The following is a 15,196-nucleotide window of genomic DNA, read 5'->3' as shown; positions in this document are numbered from 1 at the left end:
ATCAGCTGGTCCCTAAATGCAATCGACCAAATTTATTCGAACCGGAAAACAGGCGTAGGGGAGCCTGCTTGTCCTGGCGGAACGTTTTCGGCTGGATATGTGATGGATTCCTGGGGAGTGTGGAAAGTCATGTGCCTGTCGATCTTGTCTGTCGAGGACGCTGAAGACACCTATACATTTGGATTCATGATAACTGTGTTTCTGCTGTTTGGAGCGGGCAGTTTCCTGGCATATCGCAAAATTCGAACGCTGTTGGCGGTCACTGGCAAGCTGCCGGATTTCTGTGCCAGTATGTGTTGAGCTATGAACAATCAGACTTTGGAGTTGCAGGAGCTTAATCGTAAACTGGAGGCTATTCTAGCTCAGAATGGCAAGCTGGTTACGATTCTGGAGCTTGTACGCGGGGTGGACACCAACTTGGAGAAGTTGTCGGCTCAGCTAGATGGAAATTGACCCATAAATTTGGATGATTAGAGTCGCCAGTGGGACCACTGAGAGACTCAAGGCAGATGAAACAGCTCTGGCCTGAAACTAAAACAAATGCTGTTATCTGATTCGGCTCCCTGTACTGGCCTTGGATGGCTGGTTACAAAGTTCTCCTGGAAGGTTATGTTGATGGATGCTCAGTCCCCCCCCTGCCCCCCACTCTCCTCTTGGGTGGGGGACTTTTTCCTGGATCAGCTCCCAAGGACGCCCCACTATCATCAGGTGGCAGAGACTGGAGAAAGGAACTAGGAGAAAGTTTGCAGGCTCACATACTGCACACACACATGCACATGCAGACACACCTCCCCCGATGATTCACTGCCTTGGTCGATCCCTCCCCCCTCCCTCCACTCCCGGGCGGCGGGTTGACTGGATGCACTCATGTACAGCTGCGTCCTCACTTGGCCGCGATGGGAGAGCAGCGATTCTACCTGCTTCCAGCCATAATGAAAAAAATGTCTTCCACTTGTTTCTTATCATAATGAACATTTCTTACGGAAGCATAGAGCTGGTACCCAAATTAAAAATTAAAATAATTGGGACCTTATAACATGAAAATTTTATTGTAAGAACATGAAACACAAAGTACTGTATGCAGATGTTGCAATCTAGACGTATTGGAGCAAGATGCATTTTATGGAAATTATTCTTGTTAAGTAGAAACATTCCATTTCTTTTAATCACAGGAATGTGGGACAGTTATCAGCAACATTATATTATACATTGCATTCATATATCTAAGTTGCCATAGAGTGTGTGTGCTGCTTTTGGTTAATACCATGTACCAGTGGTTATGCCTATAGCTGTCTTCTGAAAATAAGAATGAAAATTGTAAAGACCACATGCACCACTGGGACTAGGAGAATAAAGTTGCAGACACAAAGATGTGTGCAAGGGTGCAGCATCAACTATATGACAGTGTCCTTCAAGCTTCACCACATCTCTCCAGTGAAGTACAAGTTAATCCCATTTGGTAAATTTGACTTTTCTCTAACCATAGCATGCACATTTTCCCCATACAAAGTTTATAGTCCATGTTTTCACCCCAAAACATATAATGTTATAATGTGATAAGTTTAATGTTCTTACAATAAAACTGTCATGTTATATAACATGATAAAGTCCCTTTTTTAAAAAAATTTAGGTGACAATTCTACGATCTCCAGATGAAGCGCAGCTTAAAACACCCCTATGATGACAACAAATCATGGACCCAGGTTCTCCTTGCCCGAATGTGGGTCACCAGGGCCCCCCTCTGGAGCCAGGCCTAGAGGTGGGACATGCAGGCGAGTGTTTGGTGGCCAGGCCTTTGCCCATGTGGCTCGGTTGGGCTGATCCCAAAAGCTTGACATGGACCCCCCTCCCGTGGGCTCATCACCTGCAGGAGGGGCCATAGGGGTCGGGTGTAGTGTGAGCTGGGCGCTGCCAGAGGCAGTGACTCTGGCAATCTGATCCTCGGCTGCAGAAGCTAGCTCTAGGGACATGGAATGTCACCTCTCTGAAGGGGGTGTTGGAGGGCACTCCTTCCGGGGACTCCCTAGGTCTGCTGGGGGACTTCAGTGCTCACGTGGAGACCTGGAGGGGCGTGATTGGGAGGAAAGGGCCCCCCGATCTGAATCCGAGTGGTGTTTTGTTGTTAGACTTCTGTGCTTATCATGGATTGTCCATAACGAACACCTTGTTCAGACAAAAGAGTGTCCACATGTGCACTTGGCACCAGGACACTCTAGGCCGCAGTTCAATGATTGACTTTGTAGTCGTGTCGTCGGACTTGCAGCCGCATTTCTTGGACACTCGGGTGAAGAGAGGGGCGGAGCTGTCAACTGATCACCACCTGGTGGTGAGTTGGTTCAGATGGTGGGGGAGGATGCCGGTCAGGCCTAGCAGACCCAAGCGTGTTGTGAGGGTCTGTTGGGAATGTCTGGCAGAGTCCCCTGTCAGACAGAGTTTCAACTTCTATCTCCGGCAGGGCTTCAGTCATCTCCCGGGTGAGACGGGGGACATTGAGTCCAAGTGGGCTGTGTTCCGTGCCTCTATTGTTAGGGTGGCCAGCCGCAGCTGTGGCATCAAGGTCGTCGGTGCCTGTCGTGGCAGTAACCCCCGAACTCGTTGGTGGACATCTATAGCCGGAGTCCACCCTTCAGTTTCCCTCTTCAAAAAGGGGGATTGGAGGGTGTGCTACAGGGGGATCACACTCCTCAGCCTCCCTGGTAAGGTCTATTCAGGGGTGCTGGAGAGGAGGGCCCGTCGGGTTTTCGTCCCGGTCGTGGAACAGTGGACCAGCTCTACACTCTCTTCGTGGTCTTGTAGGGGGCAAGGGAGTTCGCTCAACCACTCTACATGTCTTTTGTGGACTTGGGGAAGGCTTTCATATGTGTCCCCCGGGGACTCCTGTGGGGGGTACTCCAGGAGTATGGAGTGCCGGACCCCCTTGTACGAGCTGTCCTTTCCTTGTACGACTGGTGTCAGAGCTTGGTCCGCATTGCTGGCAGTAAATCAGAATCTTTTCCAGTACAGGTTGGACTACGCCAAGGCTGCCCTTTGTCACTGATTCTGTTCGTAACTTTTATGTACAGAATTTCTAGGCGCAGCCGAGGTGTTGAGGGGATCCGGTTCGGTGGCCTCAGGATTGGGTCTCTGCTCTTTGTGGATGATGTGGTTCTGTTGGCTTCATCGGGCTGTGATCTTCAGCTCTCACTGGAGCGATTAGCAGCTGAGTGTGAAGCGGCTGGGATGAGAATCAGCACCTCCAAATCCGAGACCATCTGTAGTGATGCGGACTCTGCATCGGTCTGTCGTGGTGAAGAAGGAGCTGAGCCAAAAGGCAAAGCTCTCGATTTACCGGTCGATCTACGTTCCTACCCTCACCTATGGTCACGAGCTGTGGGTAGTGAGACGAAAGACCAAGATCGAGAGTACAAGCGGCCGAAATGAGTTTTCTCCGCGGGGTGGCCTCACCTTAGAGAAGCTCAGTGATCCAGGAGGGTCTCAGAGTAGAGTCGCTGCTCCTCCACATCGAGAGGAGTCAGATGAGGTGGCTTGGGCATCTGATCAGGATGCCTCCTGGACGCCTCCCTGGTGAGGTGTTCCGGGCACATCCCACCGGAAAGAGACCCCGGGGAAGATCCAGGACACGCTGGACAGACTACATCTCTCGGCTGGCCTGGGAACACCTCGGGTTTCCCCCGGATGAGCTAGTGAATGTGGCCAGGGAGAACGAAGTCTGGGTTTTCCTGCTTAGGCAGCTGCCCCCACAACCTGACTCTGGATAAGCTGCAGATAATGGATATGATTTCATAATTTCTTATAACATTGTCATCTTTTATCTCCTTGATGGAAAAGTCATATTGTGTTTCCAGATTAAAATTCTTTCTGTTTTCTCTGGACCCACCGTTGCTGCGTCTCCTGGTCATTTGTGTGCGGCTGCGCACGCTGACTGGGTCCACTCCTTTACCGTCAGCCGGCGCGGGGACCCATTCCCACAAGCTAACTACTAGCTTGCCAAGGGTATTTTCCATAGACATTAGCCTGAAGCTAACTTATTGGGTTTTACATATTTTCATGTGTAATTACATGATCTCCCTGAAACGATTAATGACTTTCTAGCGAGATACTGATTTATTTTCTGCATCTGCTTAGTTTTACAGTTTTCCTAAGTAAAAGTGAAATTAGATGTACAAATAAACTTGCCTTGCCTTCTCATGATTTTGTTCAGGTTTTGCCACTAATTTGCAAAAAGGGCAGTAATGCCATGATCTAAAACTCAAATCTTTAATAAGCTTTACAATGTTTTGTCTTTTTTTTAACCAGGTTTATTTGGACTTTGTCAAATGAGCAGTGCACTGATACAGTCCACTTTCTGACACCTTTACAATCTGTTACATAAAAATGAAAACTGTGGTGAGGTAAAATTTTTATTAAAATATAAATTACCCTGTTTGGAGATACTCAGAATTTATTTATTATTTTTCACTATTTTTAAGTTTATTTAGGTTTGAAAAAAAGTTGAAAAGTTTAAAATGTAATATTAAAGTAATAGAAAAACAGCTATAGCTCAAATGGCAGTAACTTTGTTTTGATTGGCATCAGGATTAGGACGGGGTCTCTTGGCAAATTTTCTCCTCAACAAGGGTCACTGGCTCCAAAAGTTTAAGAATCCCTGGTGTAGGAGGAGGCAATATAGGTGCAAGTCTTTCATCAAACTCTGCTGTGTAACAAGTAAACTGCAGTACGAAATTAACATCCTGTATGCAGGTAAATAAACCAAGGTGAAACATTTCTGTGCATGTACAGATAACCACTGCTGTGATGTGTATTATAGGGGAATTATTTTTAATGTATGTTCATAGTCTGTCTATGGGAAGGCCAATCTAAATTATAAATATTACATTTAAAAGAAAGGGAAAAACACATAATAGATGCCTTTTGTGGAATAAAATGATGTTTTTTGTCTCTTGGTTTGTTTGTGACAAGCTATCTGTATGTCCTAAAAATGTAGAAAATTGCTGAAATAAGTCTAGGATTTTCTTTATAAAATGTCCTTAATTTGTTTATTTTTTTTCTTGTTGACACTGAATTTTTACTGTCACAAAGCTTTTGTAATGAAACTATAAGTAAGGATGTGCATTAAGACATGAATGACTAAAATCTTGTTAATTAACAGACTTGTGATAGGTCACTACAGCTGTTTATAGACATAATAACGACACTAAGATTTTAGAAAAACTGAACTTGACATATCCTTTCCACTTTTCCAGGTTTAACTAGTGTAACTTACAATATTAAAATAATCACACAATATAAAGTATTGACCTATTTTTGTTGTATTTATTTTTTGTTTGATAATTATCACTTTATTATTGTGACAGGTTTTAAATTGTTTTGTGTGATATTGAATTTACATGTAAGAGTTGAATTTGTGTGTGTGCCTCAGGTTCTCGTGGCGCTACCAGCTACGCGAGTTTAAGAGTGAGTTCCGTGTGGTGGCCATCGACATGCGTGGCTATGGCGAATCTGATTTACTGCTCTCCATCGGAAGTTACCGCTTTGATCACCTGGTCATCGACGTGAAAGATATTGTGGAATACCTTGGTAAGGGAATGAGAAGAAGTACGTCTCCAACCTCTGAATGACTCCACATATTGGACAGTGTTGTGAAAGAGTCTCAGGTCAAAAATAAACTTGTTTACCAGTCTCAGGTTGTGGACAGCCCTCAGGCCTGCAGCGCAGGATGACAAACTTCCTGTGACTCATTCATTGTGAGCATGGAACAAATAGACACCCAACATCCTGAAGGTTGCATGCTAACCGGAGGAGGTCTGGGGCTGACTGTGCATACCACCACCAGATATCTATATTGTGTGTATATATATATATATATATATATATATGAACAAGTTCATAGTTCAATTTTTTTCACCCTCTGATCCCAAAAGTCACAATATTGCAACAAGTACCGGGCTGTGTCTCCAGAACCTAGGGAAAATGCTTATATATATGAAATTTAACCAATGAAAGTCAGACATTGCTTTTCAACCATTCTTCAACATAATTATTTAAAAAAATAAACTCATGAAACAGGCCTGGACAAAAATGATGGTACCCCTAACTTAATATTTTGTTGAACAACCTTTTGAGGCAACCACTGCAATCATACGATTCCTGTAACTGTCAATGAGACTTCTCTCTAGAATCCCTTGATAGTCTTGAGATTTCATTGTACCTGCACAGATTCCAGACACCCTGTACCAGATGCAGCAAAGCAGCCCAGAACATAACAGAGCCTCCTCCATGTTCCACAGTAGGGACGGTGTTCTTTTCTTCATATGCTTCATTTTTCCAGCTGGAAACATAGAGATGATGTATCTTGGTAAAAAGTTCCATCTTTGTCTCATCTGTCCATAGGACATTCTCCCAGAAGCTTTGTGGCTTGTCAGCATGTAGTTTGTCTTTTTTATGGTTTGTTTTTAACAATGGTTCCTCCTTGTTCGTCTCCCATTAAGTCCACTCTGGCTCAAACAAGGACGGATGCTGTGATCTGACACTGATGTTCCTTCAGCTTGAAGTTCACCTTTAATCTCTTTAGAAGTTGTTCTGGGCTCTTTTGTTACCGTTCGTATTATCCGTCTCTTTGGTTTGTCATCAGTTTTCCTCCGGCGGCCACGTCCAGGGAGGTTGGCTACAGTCCCATGGATCTTACATTTCTGAATAATATGTACAGCTGTAGCCACAGGAACATCAAGCTGCTTGGAGATGTTCTTATAGCCTTTACCTTTAACATGCTTATCTATAATTTTCTTTCTAATCTCCTGAGACAACTCTTTCCTTTGCTTCCTCTGGTCCATGTTGAGTGTGGTACACACCATGTCACCAAACAGCACAGTGACCACCTGTAGCCTATATATAGACCCACTGACTGGTTACAAGCTTGTAGACACCTGTGATGCTAATTAGTGGACACACCTTGGATTAACACGTCCCTTTGGTCACATTATTTTCAGTCTTTTCTAGGGGGACCGTCATTTTTGTCCAGGCCTGTTTCATGAGTTTATTTTTTAAATAATTATGTTGAAACATGGTTGAAAAGCAGCGTCTGACTTTCACTGGTTAAATTTCATAGAATTTTTATTTATTACTTTTGTCAGATTTAAGTTATTTCTGTGACCATTGTGAGTTTTTCTTTCATTAACCGAAAGGGAACCAACAATGTTGTCCACGTCTGTATATATGTGTATATGTGTGTATTTTGGGGTGTGAATTTTGCAAGGAATTACGATGAATTAATTACAAAACAATTAATGCTTTTAATCGCAATTTGAAATCCAAACAATGTGGAACATTTGTCAATTTGTCAACACAGGTACGATGACAGCGACGCACATGCAGAGCTCGGGTGCTATGTCTAGCGAGTTTTCAGACCTTTAGATTCTCTTTTTAAAGAAGTGACAAGCAACACATCTAGAGACTTTTTCTGATGTTATTGGTGACTTTTGGAGACTGACGTGAAAGGAAAACTACTTTTTTTCAGTGAGCAGTGATGCTGCCTCAGGCCCGCCCCTGTCCATAAACATTCAGCAGCCTCGGTCCTTCACAGCATAATTCCCAGCTTCCAGATCCAGAGACGTCCCCTCTGCTCCAGGACCAGACTGGAAGCTGCTGCTGGTTGATCCCGTTGATCCTGGCTTACCGTCACAAATTAATGTCTGTTAATGAAGCGTGTGGAGGAAACATGTAGAAAGTTAAAGTTCTGTAATATGTTGTAGACTCTTAATCAGGGAACAGCTGGAGCTGCTGGTTTAAGGACTTAAAATGACTCTTTAACTTTATTTCTGTTCATTTTGGGCCAGGAATATTTTCTATTTCTCTCTCTACTGTTTTGATTTGAAATTAAATTAAATGCATTTTTCCAGCCATTACTAGAGCACAGTTTACAGTATTACTGTCTGGGTCTATTATTTAATTGAGTTATCCACTAAAATACATTTAAATGAAAAAATTTTGGTTTTGGGGCAAATGTTGTTAGGCAATTAAAATACAATTAAGATTAATTCATCACAAAGTTTGTAATTAATTGGATTAATAATCAAGTCCCACCCTAACCTATAAAGTGACATAAAAATGTGGTTCTTCAATAATAACAAGTTTCATAATGGATATTTATCAGAAATTCTAAGTTGTGTTTTTTCCAAAAGTCTGGTAACATCTGCGTCTCTAAAGGAGTTTTATTTAGCAGGCTGAGGGAAAAATGTCTCTTTGGATTGGAAAGGCTGCAGACCCCTGCACTAAACACATAAACAGGTTTAGCAGCAGTTTTCTCTTTAAACAGCAACAGTTAAAATATTTCTTCATATATAAAATCACATATTTATGAGAAAGAAGGATGAAATGTTCAGGATTTACTAACTAAAAGGTAAAAAGTCAGCAGGATGAATTTAAAGCTGTGAAGCTGCTTCCTTCTAAACACAGAAGGAACAATATGTGATGAATATCAGCATCAGGTGAACAGACAGAAAGCAGGATGAGAATCTCACAGCTTCTAGATGGTGAGGAGAGAGAAATATTCACAATATGCACAATAACTTCCATCCATGCACCTTCACTGCTTCATTATCCACATTTCTGGATATAAATTCTCTAAACTTTCATTCTTAGCTTGACTGTTTAGCTTCACCTCTGCACCTGCAGCCTCCGCTACCGGGAGTTAAGGGTTAACATCTCGTTTCCGGGTGTAACATCAGGTCTGTAGATGTAAATATAAACGTGTGGTATCCACAGAAAGTCCAGAATCTCAGCTACCAGCTCAGTAAAACCATTTCTATCACCAACAAACACAGTTAAGACAACAATAATTAAAAGACCAGGTACACAAAGTCTGAAAAATACATAAACACAGATGATGTTTCCCCATGAACACGAACAAACGGCTCCTCTACTGAAAGCTCACATCTCACAGATTCCACAGCTGGAAGTTTCATCTTAATATGACCAAGATTCACCGAACCAGAGGCAGAAGAAGGCCCGATTTATGCTGTAGAAGTCAGAAAGCATGTCTTACCTTTGCTGTCTTGCAGAAATTAAAACCACATTTATTAAAAAATAATAATAATAATAAAAGTTTCTCCAAAAATCATGATGTTCTGCCATCTGCAGGTTTAGACAAAGATAATTGTCGGTTCTTCTTCTTTAAGTTCCAGACAGAAAACGTCTCTTCATGTTAATAAACCCGCTCTCTCCTGATTACATCAGACGCACGGCTGCAGCAGGGAAGAGAGACATGGACGCCATGTTTCTGTCATCAAAGCCAGCAGGCAGCAAAAAAAAAAAAAAAAAAAAAAAAACTTAAAACGTAATTAAAAGAAATTAACGGTGTTAGTTGTTGCGTTAACTCGCGATTTATGTTTTAACGTGCCCAGCCCTAATGCATATATGTATATATAAATATACATGCACACATATAACTGATGCAGTCCACATCATCCACACTGCAGTCTAGGGCTGAACGATTTTAGGAAATTATCTAATTGCGATTTTTCTGCCCGATATTGCAATTTTAATTCGATTCGCGATTTTTTCAAAGCAAGCGTCAGTACAATATTCACAACGTACAGTAGCATATACAAATATGACAGAAAATGACATTATACCAAAGCATTAAAAGCTATTACTCTAATACAAGGATGAAAGCTAAAGGTGAGAACTGCTTTCAAATGTGTTTATTAACAGAAACATGTATGCACATTCTTTAAAGTTCTTAACCAATGGCAGTTATTAACTGCAGAATTAAAAGAGCCATCTTTGACTGTCTTAACTGAAAAAAGTAGTGCAAAAATCCTTAATATTGTTAAGTTAAAAAAAAGTTGAATAAAATACAAAACAATTTAAAAACAATAAATAATAAATAGAAAAACAAAATTCAACAATTCGAATAAAGGGCCTTACACTCATAGGTCAACGTCAGTGTTTTATGGCTCAAGAGAGTCAACTATCAACATCTATAACAGCAGTTAAAGTACTTAATTCAATCCTAGATTAAGAAACCTGCATATTTTTACGTGAAATTGAAAAATGTAATGAAATAAAAGAAAACTCTTAATAAAATAAAATTTGCCCTACCTCTGCCCTTCTGAAAAATGTCAGGTATTCATTTATGGCTTTGCAGCACCCAGTTATTGCACATCTATTAAGTAAAAAATGGAGCAGTTTTCCTGAAAAATATATTTTTTTATAACAAAGGCTGACACTACAAGTCAGGGTGAAATGCAAAACAAACAAAATCTCAAAAGTACTTAATTAACAACAATACTTGCTTCCCTGACATCTCTACATCACTCTTTACAGATTTTTTTACAAGAAAACCAGCATGTCAACCTTAGATGGTTTTAGACATGAGCGCTGACATGTGACAACATTTCCACTAGCACCAAACAATCTCTCTGATGGCGAACTGGTGGCTGGTAAGCACAGGAATTTACGAGCCAGTTTGCTCAGCCATTGAAAGTTAACTTTGTGCACTCTCCACCAGGCCAGTGGATCTTCCTCTCCATCGATAGTAGGAGTCATTAGGTAGTTGTTCAGTTCAGCTTTAATGGCATCCTCCAGCTCCATAGTGAAGGAAAGAGGAGGGACAACCTTGCTCTTGAAGAAGCTGCCCAGTGACCACTTTCCCTTCCCTGTGGTGGATGGGTCTGCCTTTGCTGCACCCTGGTGGTGCATCTGTGGTGCTGAGACAAGCCTCTTTTCCTATAAAACAGAGTGATGACAGCTGGCAAAGTTTTGCAGTCTGATGTGATTTTGATCAGTTGGGCATTCTATGTAAACAAAATACCAATCAGTGTAATAAAAATGTCACTTGTATTGATGTGGTATTCTAAACATTACTAAACTACACAAAGGTACCTTTCATGCCACCTGCTCCATTTCGATCTTCACTTGCTCTTTGATGGGTGGGACATTCTCTGCACTTATGTCAGTCTTGAATCTAGGATCAAGGAACGAAGTCATGTCCATCAGCTCCTGTGTGGCTGGATTGCTGTATTTATCTTCAATGTAGCCAAGAGCTCTTGACTTTATTTCCTTGGTAAGATCTGTGTCCTCATCGCTTCTAGTCAGAGTTGATGTTCTCAGGAGATGGAGAACTGGCTTCAGGTACGACACACTTACATAGGCTTCACCAGGCAGGGCATCTGTAAATTCCTGAAGCGGACCAATGGCTTTGTTTATTGATTCAAGGGCATCTGTGTCCAAGTGGGGACCAAGTGACGTGTCTTCTTGTCTTCAGACAGAACCTGAGACAACGCTTTGCTCTGCTCCAACACCCTCTCAACCATTTTTTGCCTTGAACCCCATCTTGTTGGACACTCTGAAATTAGTGAGTGCTCAGGTAAATGTAATTCTTGCTGTGCCTTTTTCAGTGCCGTCTTATTTTTCCAGCTATGAGAGAAGACACCAACCATCTGTTTGCGAAGTCCTGTTGCCCGTTTAACTCTTGCATCATCTTTAACAGCATTTTCTGGACCTAAAAAAAAAAAAAAGAACATTAACATAAACAGTAAATGAGCATTACAGGCTGATAATGTCATAATAATGGAAAACTTTGCAAGGCAGATTTTAGCAAGAGAATAAAAGAAATCCAAGAAATCCATATTATAGAAAGCATTAAATAAATAAGTGATCAAAAGTACATAACACATTATTCATCATCTAATATTTATGTAAATATCACACACACACACATATACATACATACATACATACACACACACACACACACACACACACATGTATATACATATATATATATATATATATATATACTTACCAATTGCAAGATGCAGCCTGTGTCCAAAACATTGAAGTCTGGTCCATTCATTAAGTTCCACAGCTTTGATGACATTTGCTGCATTGTCGGTTGTGATGCATGTTTGGGCCTCTTCTTTCAGACCCCAACTTGACAGACACTCTCTCAATCCCAGGGCAATATAATGGTCGGAGGGAAAGTACGCTGTCTGCAGACAGCGACTTTTTAATTCAAAGTTATCATTTATGAAATGCACGGTGAAACTAAGATACGGTTCGGTCGTTCTGCCACATATCTGTAGTTGTGGCGTAATCCTCCACATGTTTCAGCTCTGTTAACACTTTTTCTTTACACTCTGCATACAGCTGTGGGATGGCAACCTGCTGAAGTAGGTGCGGGAGGGAATTGCATATCTTCTGTCCAGCGTGCTGAGGAGGTTTTTAAATCCGTGTTTGGTGACCGTGTTAACAGGCACCATGTCCTTGGCAATGTAGAGCGTAATGGCAGTCGTTATCGCCTGGTGTCTTTTGCTGGTCTTGTCATACGGAGTTGAACTTTGAAACGATGCTATAATTGTAGACTGTTTGCTACAGTGGGCCTGAGGATAATTTTCACTTGACTTTTCACCAGACTTTTTTGTCATGCACTCATCATGCAAATGCCTGTGGTGATTTTTTAAGTGCCGGTATAAGTTAGTTGTGTTTCCGCTAGACGTTGCAACTTTAGCGCGACAGGTTTTGCACAGTACCTGTTTCTGGTGCACATCTGCAGCCTCAAACCCGAAATACTCCCAAATGACCAATGTACTGTTTTTCTTGGGGTTTGAATTCCCCAACTCCGCTTCTGGTTCTGCTAAAGCCATTTTTAAACGTGTAACGATTTCAAAGCGCAAGGAGCAGGTTAATACTGATTGGTTAGCATGACCTGTCCATGAGCAGAATGCCGCCTCTGATTGGTGAGCTTGCCAGGATGGTAGGATTACGGCATGTTGGGTAAAATAGTTGACACAACAGATCCTGGGTTAGTCAGGAGTGCTGTAAAAACCGCAGCTTTGACAATCACGTGATCGCGTTGTCTGAAATTGCAATTTCGATCAGAAAACGATAAATCGTTCAGCCCTACTGCAGTCCACATCATCCACACTGCAGTCCACATCATCCACACTGCAGTCTACATCATCCACACTGCAGTCCACATCATTCACACTGCAGTCCACATCATCCACACTGCAGTCTACATCATCCACACTGCAGTCTACATCATCCACACTGCAGTCTACATTATCCACACTGCAGTCTACATCATCCACACTGCAGTCCACATCATCCACACTGCAGTCTACATTATCCACACTGCAGTCCACATCATCCACACTGCAGTCCACATCATCCACACTGCAGTCTACATCATCCACACTGCAGTCTACATCATCCACACTGCAGTCCACATCATCCACACTGCAGTCCACATCATCCACACTGCAGTCCACATCGTCCACACTGCAGTCTACATCATCCACACTGCAGTCCACATCATTCACACTGCAGTCCACATCATCCACACTGCAGTCTACATCATCCACACTGCAGTCCACATCATTCACACTGCAGTCCAAACCATCTACACTGTAGTCCACATCATCCACACTGGAGTCCATATCATGCACACTGTAGTCCACATCATCCACACTGGAGTCCATATCATGCACACTGTAGTCCACATCATCCACACTGGAGTCCATATCATGCACACTGTAGTCCGCATCATCTGCCCTCCTATCCACATCATCCCCTTTGAAGTGTACAGCATCTACACTGTAGTCCACATCATACATATTGTAGTCCACATCATACATACTGCAGTCCATCTAATCCACATGTCGGACTACATCATTCATACTGCCGTCCACATCATACACACTACAGTCCAACACATTGTGAACAACAACTTGTGTTTAAAATCACAGTAACTAGCAACAGAAACTTCAGTGTTTCTCCTACATTGAATCCGATATATTGAATAGAAATAAAAATATCAAGAATTAAAAAGTTTTATATGAACGTTAAAATTCCTTAACAGATCCTGTATAGCTGTCTTCAGAAGTGCAGCAATGGTAGGCTACTCTGCTCTCAGACATTTTAACTCTATGTGAACACAGCATGCAGAGTGTTATGTTGTTTCTTTTATAGACATGTCTTTGGTTTCTTTAATTCCAGAAGGGGCACCCTTGAAATCCAATCGCATGCACTATGTCCACATGTGTGGACCATTGTCCTGTGGAAGTGACCAGCACACTCTCATATCTGTCATTGTATGCTCAGCTGCTGGAGTTTTGAGACTCTGAAGGTGGAAGCGGGAGCTGACATATCTAATCCTCTGATTGGTCAGTTTCTAGGCGACAACAGACCTAATGGCAGAAGGATCTTGTCTAACGTGTTGTCAGTACATGTAAATAAACAACTCTGAGATTTGTCATATGTGTAAAGGGCGAGTTCTAGTGATGTTGCACTCCAGCCCGTCTGCTTGAGTATGTGTTCAGCGCGTGACACGAAAGTGTCGCAAGCATTGTTCCCACACATTAAGCATGACAAAACTCACATAACCACACCAACCAAGGCCTTGTTATGATGTCTATGAGTGTTGAGCTGCTCCCGGGTATTTCGAAGGAACAAAAGTTGTTAATCAATCAGTGCTTTAAAATGCATTTTTCATTTTTCATGTTCTTGTTTAATGTGTTTGGTTTTTGACATGTTTTTAGTTTATGTTCTTGGTTTTTTGGAGTTTCGTGTCATGTTCTGTGTTTTTTTGTTTTGTTTTTTTCTTTCTTTTTTGGTTTCTGCTTATTAATTCACCTCAGTTGTTCATTCACCTTACCTGTGCCTTGTTAAGCCTTCAGTGTATTTAATAGTTCCTCCCTTTCCAGTTCATTGCTTCCTGCTTTCTGTGGTTTGTTTGTTGTCAGTTAGTGTTGTTTAGATGATAGAGTTTTGCCACTGGAGTCTTTTTGTTTAGTAGGTTTTATTATTATCTTATTAAAACCTTTTACCTGGACCGGTCTGCCTCCTGCCTCACCAGCCTGCACTTGGGTCATCACATCCACAGCTTCCCTGACAGGATTAAATTGCATTAATAAATAAAGAGATTAAAGGAATCCATGCCAAAAATATAGAACACAAGATAAGTCTTTATGCTGATGACGTATTACTCTTTCTCCAGAACTCACCGACGTCTCTCCCCCAGACAATCACACTTATTAACACATTCTCATCAATATCTGACTACTCTATTAACTGGTCTAAGACTATTATTATGCCCATCAACTGTGACCTACAAAACATACCCAATACTACAATACAGTCTGGAAACATTAGATATCTAGGCATAAACATTTCCCCCAGGCTATCAGAACTAACA

General features: G+C 41.8%; 1 protein-coding gene across 1 annotated transcript in view; it reads left to right on the top strand.

Moving 5' to 3' along the window:
* ephx4 (epoxide hydrolase 4) overlaps positions 1–15,196 on the top strand; it is a 101,686-nt gene that overhangs the window by 25,583 nt on the left and 60,907 nt on the right. Inside the window, exon 3 of the mRNA XM_042005731.1 lies at positions 5,420–5,577. Within this exon, the coding sequence (XP_041861665.1) occupies positions 5,420–5,577 (158 nt within the window). The remainder of the gene's footprint in view (positions 1–5,419; positions 5,578–15,196) is intronic.

Source organism: Melanotaenia boesemani, chromosome 14 (assembly GCF_017639745.1).
Source record: "Melanotaenia boesemani isolate fMelBoe1 chromosome 14, fMelBoe1.pri, whole genome shotgun sequence".
Classification (NCBI taxonomy): Eukaryota; Metazoa; Chordata; class Actinopteri; order Atheriniformes; family Melanotaeniidae; genus Melanotaenia; species Melanotaenia boesemani.
Note: the sequence above shows the minus strand (reverse complement) of the source record. Positions and strands in the feature narration are given on the sequence as shown.